Below are 23,726 nucleotides of genomic sequence, written 5' to 3'. Positions count from 1 at the left end.
GCGCTGGCGTTTCTTTTTTTTGATGGTTTGTTTCCTTTGAAGCACAAAAGTTTTACAGTTCAATGAAGTCCAGTTGATTTTTTTTTTTAAACTAGTTGTTTCTGCTTTTGCTCTCATATCTCGGCCTTTCTCTAACCCCTTTGCTTGACTTTGAATAATCACATGGAATTATTGGTCTTCATTTTGATTTTTCGGGGGAAGCCAATATTTTTGTAAAGAGTCTTTAAAATTTAATAATAGAATGTTAATATTTTCTCACCAGTAATGTTTCGAGGCTTGAAATGTTCCATATGGTTGGACAAACAATTCATTTAATTCTGTTACAGAGCATTCAGGTAGTAGTTCAGCATCGGAGTTCTTCTACTCGAGCAGGTTGTTTACCCTTTTGGTGCCTCTGGCCAGATCTGTAGAAGTAGTCATTGGTAGCATATATTCCTGAGAGATGTGAGAATTTACTTGATTGTGAAGTGTCTAAAACAGTGCCTAATACCCAGTAATGCTAGCTGCTTGCTGTTATCACCAGCCTGTTAATTTAACGGACTTTGTTCTATGTAATGAGACTGTTTTTAGATTTTCTTCTTATTTATAGTGAATTGAGTATATTTTAACCCTTTCTTTATAGTTTTGGGTAATTATGATAAACATTCCCACCTATCCTCACTGTTTCTGGCTCGCTGTGTTTTTTCTTCGTTTGTGAATATTTTATTGTTTCTCCTTTTGTACAAAAGGTAGAGCATACTATAGATGCTCTTTTGCTCTTGACTTTTTTCACTGAAAATATTCTTGAACCCACTCCATATCAGTTCTTAAATATCTTCCCTATGGTTTTTTAAGAGTTGCATCACACGTAATTTTGGACTTCTAACAGTTTATTTAACTACTGTCTTATGGGCATTTAAGACATTTCCAGTGTTTTTGTCATAAATAGTACCACAATGAATAATCTTTTTGTCTTTGTATGTAGTTTTGTCCTGTCAGAGATGTAATTTGGGAGTACGTTCCTGGGACTGGGATTGTGGGGTCCAAAAGATAGATGTCTGAGTTGTAGGAGACAGTGATACATTGCTGCTGAAGGAGGGTTCCAACTTGGCGTTCCTACCAGTGGTGCCTGGGAGTGCCTGTTTCCCTACCCATTAGCCAACAGAATGTGTTATACTTAACTTCTGCCAGTTTAATGGGTGAGGGATGATGTCTTAGTGTAGTTTCATTTTTATGTTTTGGCTGTTCTTTCAGTGTGATATATATAACATACAATTTATCATTTTCACTATTTTTCTGCATCCAGTTCCTTGGCATTAAGTACATTTACAGTGTGTGCAGCCATCACCACTGTATGTTTCTAGTTCTAATCATCCCAGATAGACACTCTGTACCCATTAAACACTGACTCTCGATTTACCTCCTCCATCCCTGCTAGCCTTTCTTCTACTTTCTGTCTCTATAAATTTGCCTATTCTAGGGACTCCTGTAAGTGAAATCATGCAGTATTTGTCCTTTTGTCTGGTTTATTTCACAGAATAGTTTTATTTTGACTTTCTCATATTATATGTGCAGTTACTGGATATCTCTTCATATATTTAGAGGGTTTTTTTAAATCTTTATGCACTGTGTATTTATGTCTTTTGGTTATTCTTCTGTTACGTTTTTGGCCCCCCCACCTTAATTTTTTTCTTTTTTTTAGGGGGGAGGGGGCAGAGGGAGAGAGAGCGAATCTTAAGCAGGCTCCTTGCGCAGGGCAGAGCCTGATGTGGAGCCTGACGCTGGGCTTGATCTCAACCCTGAGAACATGACCTGAGCCGAAATCAAGAGTCAAGAGTCGGACACTTAACTGACTGAGCCACCCAGGCACATGCCTCACCTTAATTTTTAAAAGTTCTTTATGTACTAGGGATATGTTATTTCTTTCTCTGTAGTTTGTAAGGTGCTGGGTGTTTTCTGCCATTATGGCCTCTAAATAGTTGTTACTTAGCGTAGATGAAGGTTTCTGATTTCAGTAGATTTTTTTACACATCCTGCTGTGTTACTGAATTTTTGGGTTAATTTTATCTTTGAATTCTCTGAGGTTTTTCAGGTATCTTCTCCTTTGTACAGATACTTAGTTTTACTCTTGATTTTTATACCTCCTACTGATTTCTCTTGTCTAATTGCTTTGCTCATTTCTTCCAGGCATTGCTAAATAGTAGTGGAGATAGTAGACTGCATTCCTGTTGGGGGATGCATGTCTACCGTTTTCACATTAATAAGTAAGATGCTTTATTTTAGGTGTCTGCAGTATACATACATATTTTATTTTGCTAAGGGGATATCAACTAATGCTTATTTTCTTATGTTCTTTTTCAAATACCAGGATTGATTATAGATTTTTTTTCCTTTTTAAATCTTTTTTCCTTTTTAAATCGTCACTGGTATCAGTCTTACAATTTTTCTGTTTATATTTGTTAATTTGGTGTGTTTTTAAGTAATGAGGAACTTTTTAAACCAATGCAAACATAGATAATGTGGAATGTTAAATCTACCTGACCTTTTAAAATAAATCATAAGGGGTGCCTGGGTGGCTCAGTTGGTTAAGCAACTGCCTTTGGCTCAGGTTGTGATCCCAGGGTCCTGGGATCGAGACCCGAGTCGGGCTCTCTGCTCCCCGGGGATCCTGCTTCTCCCTCTCCCTCTGCCGCTCCCCCTGCTTATGCTCGCTCGCTCACACTCTCTCTGTCAAATAAATAAACTCTTTTAAAAATTTTTTAAAAATCAAAATTTTGTGGTTTGGTAGTTGGTGTTACTTCCACTGGTATGAATTCATTCACCTGTGTTGTTGCAGTGAGGTGAGGGAGGGGTGGCTCTTGTTGTGGATGGGTGGAGATGGGGGGGTTTGTGGTGTGTGTATATGTGTGTGTATGGCAGCAGGATAGAGATTGTGGCATTGTGTATATGCATGTTGGTTCCATTTCATTTTGGTTTGGAAAGCACTGATGGTAGAAAAAGTTTACGGGCTTTGTAGTTAGCCAGATTTCTAATTTCCAGTTCCTGCACTTACCCTCCTGTGACCCCAGGCATGTAACTTTACTTTTCTTAGCCTTAGGTGTCCCTATAGATGAGGAGCTAGTAATGTACACGTGGAGACTTGGGAGACAATACAAAACTCTTAGGCAGGGTGGATCCATGTTTTGTGGGGTTGAAGCTTTTGTAATTTTAGGGACTTTTTTTTTTTTTTTTTAAGAAAAGTAAGTTTCAAGTAGATACATGCTGCTTTGATAGGCAAGTTAAATCAGAAGTCTCTAAAACTTAGTGTCGTTAGTTTTCTTAATCCTGCCTCTGTTAACAGGTGTTTGGAGAGTTGGGATAATACATATAAGACATTTCATAAGGTGTATGGTTTCTAGGTAGTAGCTTTTAAGAATTTGTTATATTACTGTGATTTTAAAAAAAGTCCATGTGACTTTTCACTGACTGAGCCACCCAGGCAGCCCCCAAAGCAGATATTAACTTGAGATTTTGTCTTTTGAGTTTTGGTTCTCATGGACATTTTCATTATCCGTTATTGAAGCTCCTAACGTAAATGCTGTTGCGGGAAAAGGTCCCGCTCAGTTTCAACTGCTTGGGCTCCGTGGCCGGAGCTTCCGGTGGATTGCCGCCTCGGTGCTGTGGGAGTCGGAGAGTTGTTTGCTCCCTTCTCTTCCCTTTATGGGGTTTAAAAAAAAAAAAAGTTATGAAGCAGTTTTAGGTTTACAGAAAAATTATGCAGTGAGTACAGTGAATTCCCATACACTCTCGTCCCTGCACGCAGTCTGTCCTATTAGTAACATCTGGAATTAGTGTGGCACATTTGCTGTGGCTGGTAAGCTGACGTCCCTGGTCTACGTTAGGGATCACTGTGTGTTGTAGAGTTCTCTGGGTTTTGACAGATGTATAATCTGCCATATCAGTATCAGACAGAATAGTTACACTGCCCTAAAACCCCGCTGGGCTATACTTAATCATTCCTCTCTCCCTTCTCCTGAGCCACTGGCAATTACTGATCTTTTAACTGTTTCCATAGACTTTTCCAGAATACCATTTAGTTGGGTTATATACTATGTAGCCTTTCGGATTGGCTACTTTCTAGTAATACGAGTTTTAAGTTTCCTCTACAACTTTTTGTGGCTTGGTGTTTCATTTCTTTTTAGAACTGAATAATATTCCATTGCCTGGATTTACCACAGTTTATTCATTCACCCGCTGAAGGACATGTTGCCTGATTCTAAGTTTTGGCAATTATGAATAAAGCCGTTATAAACTTACATGTGCAGGTTTTGCGTGGACCGTATTTTTAATGCATTTGGGTAAATACCAAGGAGCATGTTTATTGCATCACATGATGAGGCCTTGTGCAGCTTTGTAAGAAACTTCCAGACCTCTCCCAAGTGGCCATGTTATATTTTTCATTTCCATAAACAGTGAATGAGAGAGACCCTATTTCTGTATGTTGTTGTTAATATGTCAGTTCTTCCCAGCTTTATCTGTAGAGTCAACACAATCCCAGTCAAAATCCCAAGTTAATTTTGTGGATATTGGCAAAGTGATTCTAAAGTTTATTTGGAGAGGAAAAAGACCTAGAATAACTAATAGGATACCGAACAATGTAGTTGGAGGACTGACACTACTGATATTAAAGAGTTAGTATAAATCTATAGTTTTTACAACATTATGGTATTGGTGAAAACGTAGACAATAGATCAGTGGAACAGAATAGGGAAACCCAGAAATAGACCAATACATATATGGTCAAGTAGTGTTTGACGAAGGAGCGAAGACAACTCAATGGATAAAGCATGGTTTTTTCAACAAAAGGTGTTGAACGACTGGATATCCACATGTTAAAAAAAAATCTAGACAGACTTTTCACAAAAATTAACTGAAAATGTATCATAAACTTAATACAAAATAGAAAACTGGAATTTCCAGAAGATAGCATACAGTAAAGTGTAGGGGACCTTGCATATGGCAGTGACTTTTTAGATAGTATACGAAAAGCACAATCCATTAAAGAAAAAGGTTACAAGCTAGACTTTGTTGAAATTAAAATCTCTGGGAAAGATACTGTTAAGGGAATGAAAAGGCAAGCCTATAGACTGGGAGAAAATAGTTGTAGAGCTCCTGTCTGATAAAGGACTTGTATTTGTAACATACCATGAATTCTTAAAACACATTCATAAGAAAACAAAAAATCCAATTTAAGAATCAGCAAAATGTCTGACACCTCATAAAAGAATATCTATAGATCATACGGAAAGATGCACATCAGTCATAGGGGATAAGAGTAGAAAGACGAGATCCCATACCTATCACGGCCTAAGTCCAACAAAACGCTGAGAACATTTACATTGACTTTTTATGAGCTTCACTCAGAGAAGGGCTGGCTGTACTAACAGTGGTAGCGTTAAGTCTTAGGCTCTGGTGCCTTATGCCTTATTAAGAAAAATAATAAAGACATTTACCTTTTGTTTTTTTTAAGTCCATCTAATTCTTTTTCTTGTCGATGGCCTAAGATTAGGACAACGTGCAGGTTTTCTTGACTTGTGTTATTTAATCGCCAAGATCAGGATTTTTAGATTTTTATTTTTTTTATTTAATTGATTAATTAATTTACTTATTTATTTTATCTCCCTTCCCCACCCCCGACAAATAGGAGACTTCCTGTGATCAGAGTGAAGGCTCTTGTTCTTCTGAAGAAGAAGAGTGGAGGAGTGATCGAAGAAGTGAGAGTGACAGTGAGAGTTCGAGGTATCTGCTCTTCCTTGTTCCCATCTTTCCCACGGTTCAGTCATAGGCTTGGATGCATCGGGACACGGATGGCATTCAAGATGTAATAGCTCACATCTGTGGAACAACTGACTTTTTAGTACATTTAAAAGGAGAAGAAAACCAGATTAACAGCTATTTCTATAGAAAATATTTTGGGTATTTTTGACTACACGTTTGAGCCGGCAGGATGTCAGGTGTGTGTACTCAAAATATCGGTTTAGTCTTGTGCTGCATTTATAAAGAGTAGTATCCAAAGTATATGTGGTAAAACCATTGTTCTGCTTATCATTAGTTATTGCATGTGTTGACTTCTTGTTTAGTTTTGGTATCCAAATTTCGTGGGACCAGGATGTTAACATCTATTCCTCTTCTTGGTAAATAAATGTCAGCTTCACCTTGGCAGATGGTCAAGCCAGAAACCTAGACCTCTTTCTCTTTTCATGAACCTGTCCATCACTTCTAGGAGGATACCCCTGCCAAATACGACTCAGAGTATCTTCTTTTCTGTTGCCATTGGTGCTGTGCTTGTCCAGACTACCATACTGTACTCCCTGTTTCCTTTCTTGACTCCTTTTATTCTATTATGATTAGGAGCTGGAGTGATTTTAGAATACTTGTCTGTTTTTTTAAATAAATTCATTTTTAATTATGAAATAAATGTTAATAAAATTTACTGTCTTAACCATTGCTAACTGTATATTCCAGTAGTGTTAAGTACATTCATATTGTCTTGTACCCAGTCTCTGGAGCTCAATGCAAAAGTGAAACTATATACCCATTAAGAATAATTCTCCACTTCACGCTCCCATCCCCTGGCAACCACTGTTCTGCTTTCTATCTCTATATAATTACTATCTTTTAATTCAGCTTTTCTTGAATTTTATTATACAAAGTAGTTGCTCCTAAAATTTTTCTAAATAGCTCTTTTTGTATTAAACAGCTCTTGGAAATGTGTCTGTTAGTGTGTGTTTTATTGAGCCTGAGAAGTACGTGGTTGGCCAGTGATGGCCCAGTAGAGCCTTTTGTCATCTTTTTCTATATTTGCTGAAGCTTGTCGTGGGCAGGGGGCTTGTTTTCTGGATCTAGTTTCCTGTTTGACTCTGCTTCTGCTCTGGGGTGGCTAGGACCAGTTCCTGTCATGGATCTTCTCTCATATCAGAGAAAGGTCCCCCTCTTGGCAAGAAGCTCTAACCACTTGCAGCTCTCTATTTGTTGTGGCTGTGTTTTCCTTGGGCTTCTAATCTGTTCAAAGATGGTTTTTCATTCCAGTTAAATTCTAGTCTATTCTTGAGCCACCTCTCACTTGGGGTGGGGGAAGGAGGGCCTACTCTTAACGGATCTGTGTGATCTCTCCTGTTTTTATAACTACACTCCACCTTCTGAAAGGGGAATCATTGATTGGCTCTAAATGTTGTCTTCCATGAGGTCTCCTATATATTATACTTCAAAAAAATTCTTTAGGCTTACATCCTTTCCTAATTTCCAGTGTCAGTGAAGGCTTCTCTCTTTCTTACGATCTCTGGTCATTTAAGTATTCGTTGATGGTGAAGGCAGATTGTTCAGGTTAAATCTTCCCAGGATCCTTCCTTCCTTCCCTCTTCATCTCTTCTCTTAATGTTACGTGACTGATTTGCTATTGGGCTTAGATTCTGGTTCCCTGCAAACAGTACACTGTTTTCATTTCCCAGTGACTCGTCATCTAGATACTCTGATTGGACTGCTGACGCAGGCATCAATCTGCAGCCGCCTCTACGGACGTCATCGCGTCGGCGAGTTACCCGTTTTTGCAGTAGTTCAGAGGATGAAATGTCTACTGAGAATTTATCTCCTCCAAAAAGGAGACGAAAGAGAAAGAAAGAAAATAAGCCTAAAAAAGAGGTAAGAGAAGTATATCTTTAAAAACATCTGTTTACACTTTTTATAGAGGTGTTTCTGTCCATATTTAGAAATTAAAGTCTTTGGGAAATTGGAACTTTTATATTCTTTTGACAGTGTTAAGTCATCAAGACTCAAATGTAAAATGGAATTTATATTTGGAAAAGTTATTCTATTATGAAGGCTTCTCTGTTGAATCTGCACCAGCTGGCCTTGGCACCTACTCCTTCCCCAGTTTGACACTTAAAGGGGGAGCTCTGTTTTGCTCAGAATCCCACCATAACTCTTCATTTTCTCCTGTTAATTTCAACACCAGAAATATGCTTCAGGGCATTTTAGGGCACTTTCTTCTTCTTTCATCTATTACTGCTGTGTTCTCCAGATGCATCTGACGTGTTCTCTTCCATTTGGCGTGTTCACACGCCTCTCCTAACGGTGCTGTCCCTGTTCCTGATCATACGTGCAGTGCTCGTGTCATGCAGGTGGCAGCCCTCATTGAAAGATGCCAATCTTTGTTCTCGTTCTCTGTTGCTATGTAACAGATGACCCTGACACTTAGCTCCTTAAAACAACAAACATATATTCATGTTTTGATGGATTGGGATTAAAACAACAAACGTATATTCATGTTTTGATGGATTGAGGGCTGATTAGCTAGGTGATTTTGGGCTCACAAGGTTGCAGTTATCACATTGGCTGGAGTTGGAAATTGTCTGAAGGCTTGACTGAAGCTTGCTGGTCTTCTTTGAAGCTTATTTATTGGGCAGTTGGCTGGTGAACTCAGCTCCTCACCACATGGGCCCCTCCATAGTGCTGTTCGGGTGTCTGCAAGACATGGTGGTTGATACTCTCTAGAGCAAGTGACCCTGAAGTGTAAGCAAGGGGTGAGCACTAATGCCTGGGACAGCCTAGTCTTTGAAGCCTCTCTTTGTCACTTCTGCTTTATTCTATTTGTTAGAAGCAATTCCAGCCCACCCTCAAGTGGAGGTGTGGCTGCACCTCTTGGAGAGGAGAGAAGGAGGATCAAAGAGTTTGTGGTCATGTTTTAAAATCACCAGTCTTAAAATCTCAAATCAAGAGGAGACTCTGTGATGATTAGTCCGTGGTGAAATTCAGAATGGTGTGTCAGAGCAGGCTGTCTGTCGAAGAGGATTTAGGTTGGAAATTAGGCCTTTCTGTAGTATATAAAGTGTTACGAAGACTCTATTAGAAATTCAGGAGATCCTAGGAAAGTGCGAGGTAAATCTACAGTGCTTTCACAAGTGATAACGTTTCTGTGTGTGTTACAGAACCAAATATGTAGACTATGTAAAAACTAATCATTAGGTAACATGCCCATAAGTAGTCATTCTCAGTGGTGAAGTTTCTTTTGTTTTTCAGTTAAACAGTACATGCATGCCCTTTCTATTGAACTAAACTCTGTTCTCTTCCCCTTGGCAGAACTTGCAGAGGATGACTCCGGTGGAGCTTACGAATATGGAACATTTATATGAATTTCATCCTCCAGTTTGGATAACTGACACCACACTTCGAAAGTCTCCTTTTGTTCCTCAAATGGGTGATGAGGTGAGAGTAATAAAATTTAAAAACATGAGTATGGGCCATAAGACAAAATATTTTACTATTAGGTTTTAATTTATTTTTAAATGCATGCTTTTTGCAGGTAATATATTTTCGACAGGGTCATGAAGCTTATATTGAGGCTGTCAGAAGAAATAACATATATGAACTGAACCCTAACAAGGAGCCATGGAGAAAAATGGATCTCAGGGTAAGATGATGGTCTTATTAAGTCATTAAATATTTAGCACATGTATAGTTAAATATTTACAAATCCACTAAAAATAAACCTACTGGAGGCATAGTTCATTACTATCTTTCCATTGATTTCCTACTTATAAACATTTCTGCTGTCACCTTGTATGTTTTAAGATACAGCAGGAAGACATGTTTGTCAGTGGGCAGTCCTTGTGTATTGCTGACTGGTGTATAAAATTGCGTGTTAGAGTCTTTCAGGAAGGCAGCTTGGCAGTATGCATCATTAATCCTAAAATGTGTATATCTAGGATACATATTCAAAAGAAGTGCAGCTTTTCAAGAGAGGAAATACAAATTGGAAAAAAGGTTGGACCCCATGCATAATAGACTAGATTGCTGAAAACACTTGAGTGCCCCCGTAATTAACCAATTTTATAAATTTTTTTAAAATAACATTTAAAGAAAGAAACTACCACATTTCAGCAAGTAGCAAAGGTTTTAGTTTGTTATCAGTTGTTCACATTGGTGACAGGGTCCATGAAACAGCCCAGGATTTCTGGAGGCTATTTGGACAATTGGAATTGAGACTGAGAAATATTTAGATGTTTTAATTCAGTGATTTTGCTTCCAGTAATTTAGGAAACAACTGGAAATGTGTGAATTTATAAGCAAGGCGATTTCATATCATTGTTTATAAAAACAAAAAATTAGAAAAAATTCAAATATCCTATGGTATTGAATGAATCAAATCATGGTACATTCATAGAACTGACTACTGTGTAGAGCCTGCTGTATATTTGAGGCTTTTAAAATATTTGTTGAATGAACGACTGTTACATTTTATAATTTATTACTAAGAGGAAAAATGGGACGTGAAATGTTGTTTTTGGTTATGATAAAAATTTACAAACATATGTCTCAACCAAATTAATACATCAGAAAGTCATTGGTGACTATATGTGGAATAGCATTGCAGTTGATTTTTATTTTATTCTTTATACTTTTATGTTTTTGATACTTTCAGCAACTGTTGGGAGATGAAAACAGCTATGATAGCAAAGACAGCTGTTCTTAACTCCCCTTTAACTTAGTGACTGTCCTTGAACTTGGCTTGAGTCATGTTCTGATTTATGTATGTCTGTCTCACTTATTACTGAGTCTCTGAGTACAGTTGGTCCTCATTATTCACAGATTCCATATTTGTGAATTTGCCTACTTGGTATGTTATTTGTAACCCAAAGTCAGTGCTCAGAATGCTTCCTGGTCATTTGCGAACATGCAGAGTGGCAAAAAATTTGATTGGCGTGACCAGCATGTTTCTAGCTGAGATAGAGCAAGGTGATGCCTTCTTATTTGAGCCCTCATCTCATAAATAAGAGTTCTTTTCGCAGTCTGTTGAATGCAACAGTAAAGAATGTTTACATTTTTATGCTTTTTGTTGGTGACTTACTGTTTAAAATAGCCCCCAAGTGTAGTGCTTCAAGTGCTGTACTGTGTTAGCACAAGAAAGTGATGACAGGCTTTATGGAGAAAGTGTGTGCGTTAGATAAACTTTGTTTAGACGTGAGTTATACTGCTTTGGGCTGTGAACTCAGCACTAATGAATCAATATATTAGATGAGGCATCTTTACACAGAAAAACACAAAACAGGATTGTGTATCTCTAGGAAGGGAACAAATCTGGAAAGAAATTCAGATTATTCACAGTATTTGTCTTTAGATATTGAGCTGGTCAGTGACTTACTTCTTACACTTGTGGTATATTTTCTAAAGTGAGTATATTCCTTACATTAGAAAGAGTATTAAATGTCTGTCCTCAAAAAGATGTGAAGATTAACATTAGCAAAAATGATTGTAATTAATGTTAAATTGGAAGCTAAATTGTGAGTTGACTTAATGTGGCAATATGTGGAGAATTATAGTATTGAGGAATTGCTCTATTTTAACCATTTTAAACACTTACTCTTTTAAAAATATCTGTTGAAGGATCAAGAATTGGTCAAAATAGTTGGAATAAGATATGAGGTTGGGCCCCCTACACTCTGTTGCCTCAAACTCGCGTTTATAGATCCTGCAACTGGAAGACTAATGGACAAATCTTTCTCTATTAGGTATGTGTTATTATTTTTTTAATGGAATTACTTAAATTTAGATTTTTCCTCTTGCTGATGAGCATGTCCTTTCCATAGCTCAGGGTAAATGGCGAGCACTGTGGACAGCCTGTGAGTTGAGGTTCTGGTAGTTGGGAATCCACTAGAAGTAAAGATCATGTGCTATGGCAGCAGTCAGGCATTGGCACGTTTTATACCTTTCTCCATGCCACTTAAATGTGTGGAGGATTCTGGCCTGGAGGGGATATTTCTTTTGTCTTTGTTTTTGAGAAAATGTTAGAATAAATAATTCGTTAGTCTGTTATGGTAGCCCTTAGCCACATGTGGCTCTTGAGCATTTAGAATGTGGTGGATTTCAGTTGAGTGTACACACTAGATTTTGAAGACTTGTTCTGAAGAAAAAGGTTATGTAAAATATCTCATTTTTACTGATGACATTGTGAAACAGGATTTAGGGTATGTAGGGTTAAATAAAATACTCCCTTAAAATTAATTTTACTAGCTTCTTTTTACCTTTTTTTTTAAATAAAAAGGTTAGTTGAAAAATAAAAATTACAAGTGCAGCTCCCATCCTGTTTCTTTTTGACATTGTTGCTCTAGACTGTAATAATCTGCTACTCACGGAGTTCAACAATTTTTTATATTTCTGTTTAGATACCATGATATGCCAGATGTTATTGACTTTCTTGTATTGCGTCAATTTTATGATGAAGCAAGACAGAGGAATTGGCAGTCTTGTAAGTTCATCCTTACTGAGTTTTATATGCCTTTAGAAAATGATCTCCCATTTTACTGGTCTATTTTTTTGGTTATGGTGCTCCCTATTATGGTGGATGCAAAGATGTAAGTTGTGAAAAGATATGAGTGACTGAAGAGTGTCTTTTGCTTAGGGCTTGGTACTTCCTTCTCCTTAATACCCTTTTTAGCCCAGCACCGTTTCTTGTATTCTTACGGTAGCTGATGTTTTGAAAGGATTATTTCTTACTCATTGACTGTATGCTAGAGTTGACCTTTTATTTCCTTTCAGACTTCCCTGCACTGCATTTTTTCTGTCCTTTTACTGTGACTGGCATAATTCACAAAGTCATTCTATGATATAAAACAATCAGAAAGTTGAAAAATAATGCATATTTCACACTGATAATGTTCTGGTATACCAGAATATTTTACTTTAATGTCATATCAAACCAGACTTAAATAGGTTGACTTGAGGAAACCATTCCTCTAAAAAATAAAAAATTCATAGAATATTTCCACTTTATAACCCTGAGACATCTGGCTGGATGAAAAAATAAAATTACCTCAATGTACATGCTAGCTTGACTGTGGTTTTTGTGGTGACCATTTAGGGTGGGCTGGTGGGCTCCTTTGCTTAGACTTGTGTAGTTATGTAGGTCATTAAACTCTACAGGACAAAATCGGTGATTGTAACCAGGCCAGGTAATACTAGTTAGCAACTGTAGTATCCCTTTCACAGGTATACGTATATTACTTTCAGTATGGAATGCTGTCTGGGGAGCTCATGTGTTGAGTTTGACTTAAATCACTTAGGATAGTTCAGTTCCTTCTCTTTTCATCAGTTTTAGTTTCTTAGAAATACTAAGTTTTACTCAGATCTCATATTAGAAATATTAAGTTTTAAATCTGGTATACACATTTGTAAATAATATTAAGACCTCATTAATTTTCCTAGTTTCTGCTGCCTTTTTTTTTTTTTTTATGTTTTTTTTAATTATATTATGTTAGTCACCATACAGTACATCCCCGGTTTCCGATGTAAAGTTCGATGATTCATTAGTTGCGTATAACACCCAGTGCACCATGCAATATGTGCCCTCCTTACTACCCATCACCGGTCTATCCCATTCCCCCATACCCCTCCCCTCTGAGGCCCTCAGTTTGTTTCTCAGAGTCTATAGTCTTTCATGCTTCATTCCCCCTTCTGATTACCCCCCCTTTCTTTATCCCTTTCTTCCTCTACCGATCTTCCTAGTTCTTATGTTCCATAGATGAGAGAAATCATATGATAGTTGTCTTTCTCTGCTTGACTTATTTCACTTAGCATTATCTCCTCCAGTGCCGTCCACGTTGCAGCAAATGTTGAGAACTCGTTCTTTCTGATAGCTGAGTAATATTCCATTGTATATATGGACCACAACTTCTTAATCCAGTCATCTGTTGAAGGGCATCTCGGCTCCTTCCACGATTTAGCTATTGTGGACAATGCTGCTATGAACATTGGAGTGCATATGGCCCTTCTCTTTACTACGTCTGTATCTTTGGGGTAAACACCCAGTAGTGCAATGGCTGGATCATAGGATAGCTCAATTTTTAACTTTTTAAGGGACCTCCACACCGTTTTCCAGAGTGGCTGTACCAACTTGCATTCCCACCAACAATGTAGGAGGGATCCCCTTTCTCTACATCCTCTCCAACAATTGTTGTCTCTTGCCTTGTCCATTTTTGCCATTCTAACTGTCTGCTGCCTTTTTCTCTAGGTACTACAAATAGGTAAATTATAGATAAATTCCCTGAGCCATCCCTATTTGAAATGAAAGATTGTCAGGGAGTGTGGATGCTGTTAGTGGACTATTTTTAACGGTAATGTCCACTCAGGTAGTCAGCATTATTTTGGGACTAGAGGTAAAGGAAATTTTTCTTGAAGAAAAACATCTAGCCACACACAGAAGCAACAAAAACCAAACTCAAGTCATCTGGAATGTGTGGGAATTAGCAAGTCCTATACCCAGATTCTGAAGAACTTTCAAGTTTCCCATCTATTACATTTCTCCAACTCCCATGATATCTAGAAGTTGGAAGCTGTCCTTTCATTCCACCAACCTGCACATCCAAAAATTGTTTTAAACTCAGTTCTCTGTAGTTAGCTCTGAGATGGATTCCCACTTGCCTCTTTTAATTTAGGGCTTTTTTTTTTGTGGTTGAGAAGTGAATGTACCAGATCTTCTAATTAATTCAGTTTTTCCCCCCATAAAATCTTACCTGTTCTCTTGAATTTTGAGGAGTGCTATTAAAAGAAGTTGCTTGATTCTGATTTTCCTATATTGAGAACTTTACTCAAGTTCTAATGTACTCTTTACTCAAATTTATCCTACTCTTGGATAGGCAAAAATAGGGTGTGGTTTTTTTTTTTATGCTTAAGGAAAAGCCACATTTTACCTTCAGAAAAGTGATTTCTTTTTCTTTTTTTAATATATTTAAGTAATTTCTATACCAACGACAGGACTAAAACTCATGACCCTGAGATCAGGAGTTGCACATTCCTCTGACTGAGCCAGCTAGGTGCCCCCAGAAAAGTGATTTCTTAAGGCTCCTTTTAATTAAAAATGTTATCTTACACTGAAGAAATACTTTTATGTAAGCTGAAAGTATCTTCTACTTTTAAGGAAGAAAAATTATTATAAAGTTAATTCTTGCTATCAAAGACTGGCTTTTTTTATAACCATGTATTTATGTTAGGCCTCTTAAAATGAAGCCACTGGATTTGTTGTTACTACAATAATATCTATTACAATAAATACTGTGGGTGATATTTATGTTAAATTAGGTTATTTACATTACATAATTAGATAAAAACCAGGGTTTTATATCAAATTTTTAACATAATGCCTTTCACTTAAAAAGTTAGAAGAACTTACCAAGATTTTTTTCTGAAGTTGAAGTTCTGTTTTAGAATATTTATATTAATGAAATACTATCAAAAGTAGAAATTTATCAGTGGCAGAGAGATGGGTAGAAGGATGAGGGACTTACGGGTTTCCAGTGATTTTGAAAAATATGAAATATACATAAAAGTCATGTTTACATGAATTTGAAAATATATTACGAACCTCAAAACTGGGACGCCTCGGTGGCTCAGTTGGTTAAATGTCTGCCTTTGGCTCAGGTCATGATCCCAGGGCCCCTGGATCAAGTTCTGCTTCGGGCTGCCTTCTTCTCCTTCTGCCCGCTGCTTGTGCTCACTCTCTGTCTTTGACAAATAAATAAAATCTTAAAAAAAAAAAAAAACCAAAACCCTCAAAACATGTAGTTCCGATAGTTGTGATGGTGCTGTTTTTTTTTTTTTTTTTCAGTTTTACAGAATTCAGTGTAAGCATACTTTGTTTAGTTAATACTATTTGTGGATATTTTATTACATAAATATTCTCTTTCTTGGGGGTAAGATATAGCTTTAATTTTGATTGATACCATTTCCATAAAACTTTTCCTGAAGAAAGAATTACAAATTACCAAGGACAGATACGTGCCTTTTTATTAAAATGATTTTGTTTTGAGAATGGTAGAAAGCATGGGAAGGAAAAGGTGGGATTATTACAGCAGTCTATGTTTCTTTTGTAATATACGTGAAATAGCTCACATACAGTGTGCACATTCAGAAAATGACTGAAGGTAGTTGGAGCACTCTCTACAGTTATTTGGGTTTGTGCTGGAGTCCTTCTAAAATCTACTTCCCTGCTTTTATATATCCTGAGATAAAGGAATATTTGGATGTTTACTTCTTTTTTCTTTTTTCTTTTCTTTTCTCTTTTTTAAGAGAGGGAGGTGGGAGGGGCAGAGGGAGAGGGAGAGAGAATCCTAAGCAAGCTCCATGCTGACGTGGGGCTCCATCTCACGATACTAAGATCATGAGTTGAGCTGAAACCAAGAGTCAGATGCTGAACCAACTGAACCACCCAGGCTCGCCTAATTTTTTAAATAATCAGTATGTAAGCATTTCCAAGGTTACATCTAGAACTGATTTTTATTTTGAAGTCTTAAGAATTAAAACTGTTTTATGTGGCAGTGTATATGTAGGAACAACTTTAGAATAATCATAGATTAAATTCTCACCATACTTTTATAATTTGTTTTATTCTTCAGGAAATACATATTTCAGAGCTGTATATTTAATACACTAATTAAACAAGTATTTAATACACTAATTAAACAAGGATTTATTGGTAGTAAACGTTGTTATTAAAGATTTTTGAATTTTATTAAACTTTGTTCTTTGTTTCATGTTGTAAAATGGAATGGAACTTATTTTCGGGTAGAATCCACCAAACAACAGCATCTAGTCGTAACTATTTTAGTCTGTTATACTGTTTGGTTATATGCCTTCAGGTAATTAATTGCTCAGTGTAACATTGTATCTTTTTACATTGGCTTTATCACTGAAGATTGCTGGAAAGTGGGAAGGGTGGCTAATTTTAAGATAAAGAAGTAGTTTCTTTTATCTGTATCATGGTATTTTATAAATTAAAAATGTTAATCTTGGCAAATTGTTGTCTCAGACTTGGTCATCTCTTACAGGTGATAGGTTCCGATCTATCATTGATGATGCTTGGTGGTTTGGGACAGTGCTAAGTCAAGAGCCGTATCAGCCACAGTACCCTGATAGTCATTTCCAGTGCTACATCGTTAGGTCTGTATGCAGTTGAAAGTTAATCCTCTACAAACATCCATGCGTCGTGGTGGGTGGTTTTACCGAGAACTGTTACGTTTCAGATCAAAGACCATGATTTGTCTGTCGTTGAGTCCTATCAGTCTCCCCCATGCAGTATCTCTAGGACGCCTCTGCTGCTTCCTGTTCACCAGTACCCCCTTGCGGCAGGCTCTGCTTGCTTCCCTGGGACCATTTTTGTAGCCTCCTGATACTTCCTCGGCGTAATACTGCAGAATCCTTGTTCAGGAGCACACATTACATCATTTCCCTCGTTGATGGCAGTCTGTACAGCTGTTCACTGGCTGTGGAATAAAGTCACATTCTGAAGTGTGGCATTCAAGGCTCCATGGTGTCTTCGAGTTTTTTTTCATACACCTACCCTGTGTATAAGCCACACAGGATTTCTGGCTTTGTCTTTGAACCTGCCATACATTTTTATACTTTTTTCTCATAATACATCCTCCTAAAAAATCTCAGTATTAATATTTAAACTTTTATTGCTACAATAAAGTTTTCACATTTTCTGTCTTTTTCTTTACTTTTGTAGTGGATACCTAGTTATTAGCCACAAGTTGTTTTTTATGAGAGGCTAACTGGACTTTCTGTTTTTATAACAGGTGGGACAATACTGAAATTGAGAAACTTAGCCCATGGGACATGGAACCAATTCCTGATAATGGTATACAATTTTTAAATAATGAAAATATTTTACCTGTGTTTTCAGTTTGAGAAACTTTTTCAAATTATTATGGTGACTGTGAGCTTTACTAAACTCAGAGAATTAATGTGTATCTTTATTAATCCTTATCCTGGGCTCCCAGCTTGATGCTGACTGCGTCTCAGTAGCGCCACTATCGTTTCTCATGCAGCGTTTCTCTCAGTTCAGGCTGGACTCATACTTGTTCATCATCCGGAGTTTGCATTTTTGGCACTAGTGTTAGAGAAGTGATGTGTGGTCCTCAGTGCATCCTATCAGGAGGCACATGATGCCCATTGGTTCTATTACTGAAGATGTTCACCATCATCCTGTGGTTTAGCTGGTGTCTACCAGGTTTCTCCACTGTAAAGTGGCTACTTTTTAGTGTCTTGTGGATGAGTTTTGACAACTTAAATATAGTGTATATTTGTCCAGTTGATTATTTTTCTTTTTGTTCTTTTTAATGGGATTCATAGTTGATCCACCTGAAGAATTAGGAGCTAGTATTTCTGTCACTTCAGATGAGCTGGAGAAGCTGCTCTACAAACCGCAGGAGGGTGAATGGGGTCAGAAATCGAGAGATGAGGAGTGTGAACGAATTATTAGTGGCATAGATCAACTTCTGAATCTTGGTAAGTTTTTTAGTGCGAAGTTTCATGTTCAAGTTTTCCTTTCCACAAAAGTATTTTAAAATAATAGCAAATCGTGGTTGTGTTCTTCACGACGGTTTCTATTTGCTACCTTTTGGTTGGGCCTGCAGTGTTAAATATAGCTCTATTTTTGAATCATTTGTAGAGAAATAATCTCTTAAAAGTAATGAAATGATTGACCAAGAGTTCTTTTGTCTGCCTCCACAGACATAGCAGCAGCTTTTGCAGGTCCGGTTGATCTGTGCACGTATCCGAAGTACTGTACCGTAGTAGCCTATCCGACTGATCTTTACACAATTCGAATGAGACTCGTTAATCGCTTTTACAGGTCAGGAGAAGCCTCCTTGAAAAATGGTTCGAAAGGGTATTTGGTCGTCCTGACCAGAGTGAACGGGGGTGGTGGTTGATGGGGACAGTGGTGGTGTGGGAGCTGACTGACATTACTTTGTTTCATTCTCTTCTTTCGTTGTGGTGATATGTGGTCTTAAGTGTTAAGACACTGTTAGCTGTTTAGATGAAAAATACCATCTTTTATTCCTCAGTCTTTTGTAGTCTGTTTTTCTTATGAATTATGTTAAGTAGTTAGACATCATATTTGTTTTTATTTGCATGTTAACATTCCTATTTAGCAGCTCGATTTAAAGAAAAAATTCAACTTGGTTAAAGATGGCCTTTGAGGGGCTCCTGGGTGGCTCATTCGTTAAGCGTCTGCCTTCGGCTCAGGGCGTGATCCCAGCGTTCTGGGATCGAGCCTCACGTCAGACTCCTCCGCTGGGAGCCTGCTTCTTCCTCTCCCACTCCCCCTGCCTGTGTTCCCTCTCTCGCTGGCTGTCTCTGTCAAATAAATAAATAAAATCTTAAAAAAAAAAAAAAAAAAAAGATGGCCTTTGAAAGATTAATTCCCCAGAGTCATCAGCTTTTTATCTTTGGCTTCTAGAGTACTGATAACTATAAAATTTCTTATTCTTGGTGATTTTTTATTTAAAGTAATTTATGGTATTTTTTATAATTCATCTACTTCAAGAAATTACCAGTACAAAAAATTGGCTTCTTACATCGTTTGTGTAGCCAAACCTGGGAATATGCATTTGTTCAGAAACAACTTTGCCAGGTTACTCTCACAGGATTAATGGTGTTTAACACATTTTCTTCATTGAGTCTCAGTAGCTTCAATTATATCTCTAGACAAGGTGAAAGGGAGGGTTGCCCTTTTGGTTTTCTGGATGTGACTAAGTGAACTGTTAAGATTTTTGGTCTTTAAATGTATTCTCTGTGGTTTAACTTCTGATACAGTTGCTTACGACTGTGATCAGTTAGGTAGCATAAGAAGGTTATTATTCATTGTAACTTTGGCACTTACATTTAATACATTAATATATGCTGGCTTAATTTTTTTTTTTTTTTTACTTGGTTTCTGTCTTTTCATTTTCTGTGTCCTAAATTGCGTACTTTTTATTTTGAAGGAGGCTGTCTGCACTGGTATGGGAAGTTAGATACATAGAACATAATGCCAGGACATTTAATGAACCTGAGAGTGTAATTGCAAGATCAGCTAAGAAGATAACTGACCAACTTTTAAAATTTATAAAGTAAGTTACCTCAACTATTACAGATGTTGTGGAAAAGTGACTTTGCATTTGTACCTCTTGCAACCAGCCAGTTCATAAATTTCGCTGTCTGAATTATACTCTTTTAATGTGCTGCATTAAATGACATTTCTTTACATATATATTGTGAACATAATTTCAGTAAAGGCATGAGAAATTGAACAATCCAAAGTTTTCTGTTTTTTAAAACTTTAAACTAATTTTATACTATAGAGAGTTGCCCTATAAACACCCTTTGCCTGGTGTCCCCTTAGGGAAATATTTTTTGTATCTATGCTGTCCTTGTGAAACGTTAAGAAATTCTCCTTGGTGTAATACTAATGACTGTAGTCGAGAACGCCTGTGAATTTCCTCAGTTCTTAACACCAGTGGCCTTGCTGTGTCCCAGGACCCAGTCCAGACCCCATGGCTTTCATGCGTCTGCTGTCTGTGTGTCCGTTCATCTACTACCCGGCCTTTCCCTTCTTTCCTGACCTCATCATTTTTTCTCACCACTTATTTTGTGGAGAGTATTGAGTTTGGGTTTGTGAGATGTGTTGTCATGACTAGACTGGTTTTCATCTCTTTGGGATTGTATCCCATGAGTGTGTTTGTGTTAAGTGTGACTTTGCACATGCTTGCTTGCACTGGGAGATCAGTTAGGATGGAAACGGACTTGGAAGGTGAGATCTGAGTTTTAACCTAATCTGTTTGAGTGAACATTCTTTGTCACTTAAAACAAATTACTCAGCTTGTTTCCTTCAAAATTAATGAGTTTTGCTCTATGATCTTAATGCCTTTTTCCACCATAGCCGTACAAATTGTTAGAAAGAATTATGTATTGGAGAACATGGTTTATAAACTGTGCCATCATTTTCACCATCAGTCTACACACTGGGAAATAACTGGTTCTAGTCTATCTCACTTTGCTGGCTTGAATCCACCTCTTGCCCAGATGACTTGGACTTATTTCCCCTTCTCCAGAACTTTCATTTTTTTCTGCTTCAGAAAAATCACATACGCATTTTTATCTACCTTGTGCTTAGACATTCGTACTTTAGCATTCTTTCTTTTGTGTGTGCGGTGAAAATATAATTTGCTTTAATTTCCACTTTTCCCCTCTATTTTCTTTTATCTCAACCATGTTCTTGGTAGTCGCTGTATGAATATTACCAGTGATGATGTGTAGGAAAACTCATCTGCACATTGATCCAGTTGAGCTCATGCATGTATTGTTTCTGGATTACCAGCTTAATTTTTACACATACATAGCTGGGAGGGGAAAAACTTGCTTTCAGTATTCTAGGATGGTCAGTTGTTCCCACAGAGGGTAGATTAAAAAACCGTGGTATTCCTCTGCTTGAAATGAGGCATGCATACTTGGGGAACTGTTTATATCTTAACCTGCGGTTCGAATTTTTGACAACAGTAATAACTACATCTGCATACTCTTAAAAACATGAAAAATTGTTTTTTAGGAATCAAGACTGTACAAATATCTCAGAACTTTCTAACACTTCTGAAAATGATGAGCAAAATGCCGAGGATTTGGTATGAAGTTTGTCAATTTTATAAAGATTTTTGTTAATTTCAAATGGTAACTTAAAAATACTGAGTGAAGTAGAAAATACCAATTCTCACTATATTCCAGTGAACTATGAAAACTATTTTGATAAAAATACATTTCTTAATTGTCTAGATGTTCAGTGAGGTAATTTGTTATAATCAGCAATTGATACCAGATAAAATATGTCTACGTGAATAACATAGCTGCGGAATATGTTCTCTGCTTTTGCTAAAACCAATATCTGAGAGTTGGACTTAATTGTAATTAAAAATTCACGAACTTTACCATGTTCACAGTACCCACAAGTTCTTTACTCAAGACGGTATTGAAGTTTAAGGCAGGTATCAGTGGTGTTGAATAATTTCACTTCATACAGAATCAGGCAGGAAATTCTAGGAGTTGTAGAAAGGATATTCTTTAAAAACACTACCCATGTCAGCGGTAGTGTCAATTTCTACACAAGCCCTTATTATAATTCACTGATTTTCTTGCTAATACATCTTGGAATAAAAATGGGTATATAGATATTTGATTTAGAGAATAAGAAAATGTGTAGAGTAGGAAATTCAGGAAATGTAGGAGATGGTTTCTAGGGTTTTATGGATAGAGGTAAAACACAAATTTAAAGCTGCTTATGCATGTGCTGTTTAGGTCCTGCACAGAGCAACTTTTTATAGCTGTCTTTTGGAATTACTGCATGTTCTTAGGGAATGTAAGGGGTTATTAAGAATGGTTGGTTTGTTGGGAGTCTGGGTGCCACAAAGGTCATATGATAAGGTCTGCCTTTTGAGATTTTTGTAAATAAGTTAAAACCTTTGTAAGACCTAATGTCTTTGATAGGCTTTTAGATTATTATATTTCTAATGAGAATACTAACACTTAAGCTGCTCTGATTTTTATTCCTAGGATGATAGTGATCTTCCTAAAACATCTTCTGGAAGGAGAGTAAGTTAATCTTCCTGATTGACCTTTGTTGTTTACTTATTCTGTGTTTTAAAAGCAATCTAAGGGGGTGCCTGGGTGGTGTAGTTGGTTAAGCGTCTGATTTGTGATTTGGGCCCAGGTTGTGATCTCAGTGTCATGAGATTGAGCCCTGAGTGGGGCTCTGTGCTGAGCCGTGGAGCCTGCTTTTAAGATCTCTCCCTATCACCCTACCCCTTCCCCATCCTGCAATTGTACGTATGCTCTCTCTCGAAACAACAACAAACTTAACATTTTAAATGTCATCCAGATGCTGCTTAAATTTTAAGCTTTTTAGCATATTAATTTACCTAATATGCTTGCCCTAGATAACACTGAAAAAGTTAGACTTGATTATTGTCATCTGATTATCATTTTCATATAATTTCATTTTTAAACGGGCTCCCTGCTTATTGGGAAGCCTGCTTCTCCTTGTCCCTCTGCCTGCTGCTCTCCCTGCTTGTGCTTTCTCTCTCTGTTAAGTAAATAAATAAAATCTTAAAAAAAAAAAAGGTCTTATACTTCTGTAGATCAGCAGTTGGACATGGGTCTCAGTGAGCTAAAATCACAGTGTCAGCATTAGCGGTGTTCCTTTCTGGAAGCTCTGGGGTAAGATCCCTTTCCTTACATTTTTCCAGCTTCTAGAGGTTCATGCCATCTCTTTTATCTTCAGGCCAGCAGCTTGAAGTCTCTGGCTCAGACTCTTCTGCCTCACTCTTTTTTTTTTTTTTTTTAAGATTTATTTATTTGAGAGAGCACACACACAAGAGGGAGGGGCAGAGAGGGGGAGAGAATCCCAAGCAGACTCCGTGCTGAGTGTGAAGTCCAGCGCAGGGCTCAGTCTCACAACTGAGATCATGACCTGAGCCTAAACCAAGAGTTGGGCGCTTAACCGACTGTGCCACCCACGCGTGCCTCTTCCGCCTCACTCTTAAAAGGACCTTTACAATTACATTGGGCCCATCCTGATAATCCAGGACAGTCTTCCCATGTCAGGGTCCGTGTCTTTAGTCAAGTCTGCCATGGAAAGTGACAGTTACGAGTTCTTGGATTAGGGTGTAGGTATCTCTGGGGCCATTATTTAGCCTACCAGGTTATCCCAGGTGATACCTCATATTCTGTGAAAATATTCTCTGTACTTGGGAGATAAGTGATGGGATGAACAGTATTTTCAGAGTAATGGATGTGATGCTCGTTGGGTTTTTACAGAAAAGTGAGTTTTTTCCAAGTAGGTAGAAAATCAGAGTAGCCACATTGTTACGGTACAGAAGACAACAACTCACTTGCGTTTCTACCACCAT

At 37.4% G+C, this 23,726-nt stretch overlaps 1 protein-coding gene across 2 annotated transcripts in view; it reads left to right on the top strand.

The window, feature by feature from the left end:
* BRWD1 (bromodomain and WD repeat domain containing 1) overlaps nucleotides 1-23,726 on the top strand; it is a 111,456-nt gene that overhangs the window by 66,534 nt on the left and 21,196 nt on the right. For both annotated transcript variants that reach the window (XM_026502098.3, XM_026502025.3), the window contains exons 22-34: nucleotides 5,663-5,757; nucleotides 7,467-7,656; nucleotides 9,094-9,219; nucleotides 9,317-9,424; nucleotides 11,398-11,522; nucleotides 12,177-12,259; nucleotides 16,833-16,944; nucleotides 17,583-17,644; nucleotides 18,139-18,294; nucleotides 18,520-18,640; nucleotides 19,776-19,901; nucleotides 21,377-21,449; nucleotides 22,372-22,410. In XM_026502098.3, coding sequence (XP_026357883.2) covers nucleotides 5,663-5,757; nucleotides 7,467-7,656; nucleotides 9,094-9,219; nucleotides 9,317-9,424; nucleotides 11,398-11,522; nucleotides 12,177-12,259; nucleotides 16,833-16,944; nucleotides 17,583-17,644; nucleotides 18,139-18,294; nucleotides 18,520-18,640; nucleotides 19,776-19,901; nucleotides 21,377-21,449; nucleotides 22,372-22,410 — 1,416 coding nt within the window. The remainder of the gene's footprint in view (nucleotides 1-5,662; nucleotides 5,758-7,466; nucleotides 7,657-9,093; nucleotides 9,220-9,316; nucleotides 9,425-11,397; nucleotides 11,523-12,176; nucleotides 12,260-16,832; nucleotides 16,945-17,582; nucleotides 17,645-18,138; nucleotides 18,295-18,519; nucleotides 18,641-19,775; nucleotides 19,902-21,376; nucleotides 21,450-22,371; nucleotides 22,411-23,726) is intronic.

The sequence above is a fragment of the Ursus arctos genome, unplaced genomic scaffold, assembly GCF_023065955.2.
Source record: "Ursus arctos isolate Adak ecotype North America unplaced genomic scaffold, UrsArc2.0 scaffold_4, whole genome shotgun sequence".
Classification (NCBI taxonomy): Eukaryota; Metazoa; Chordata; class Mammalia; order Carnivora; family Ursidae; genus Ursus; species Ursus arctos.
Note: the sequence above shows the minus strand (reverse complement) of the source record. Positions and strands in the feature narration are given on the sequence as shown.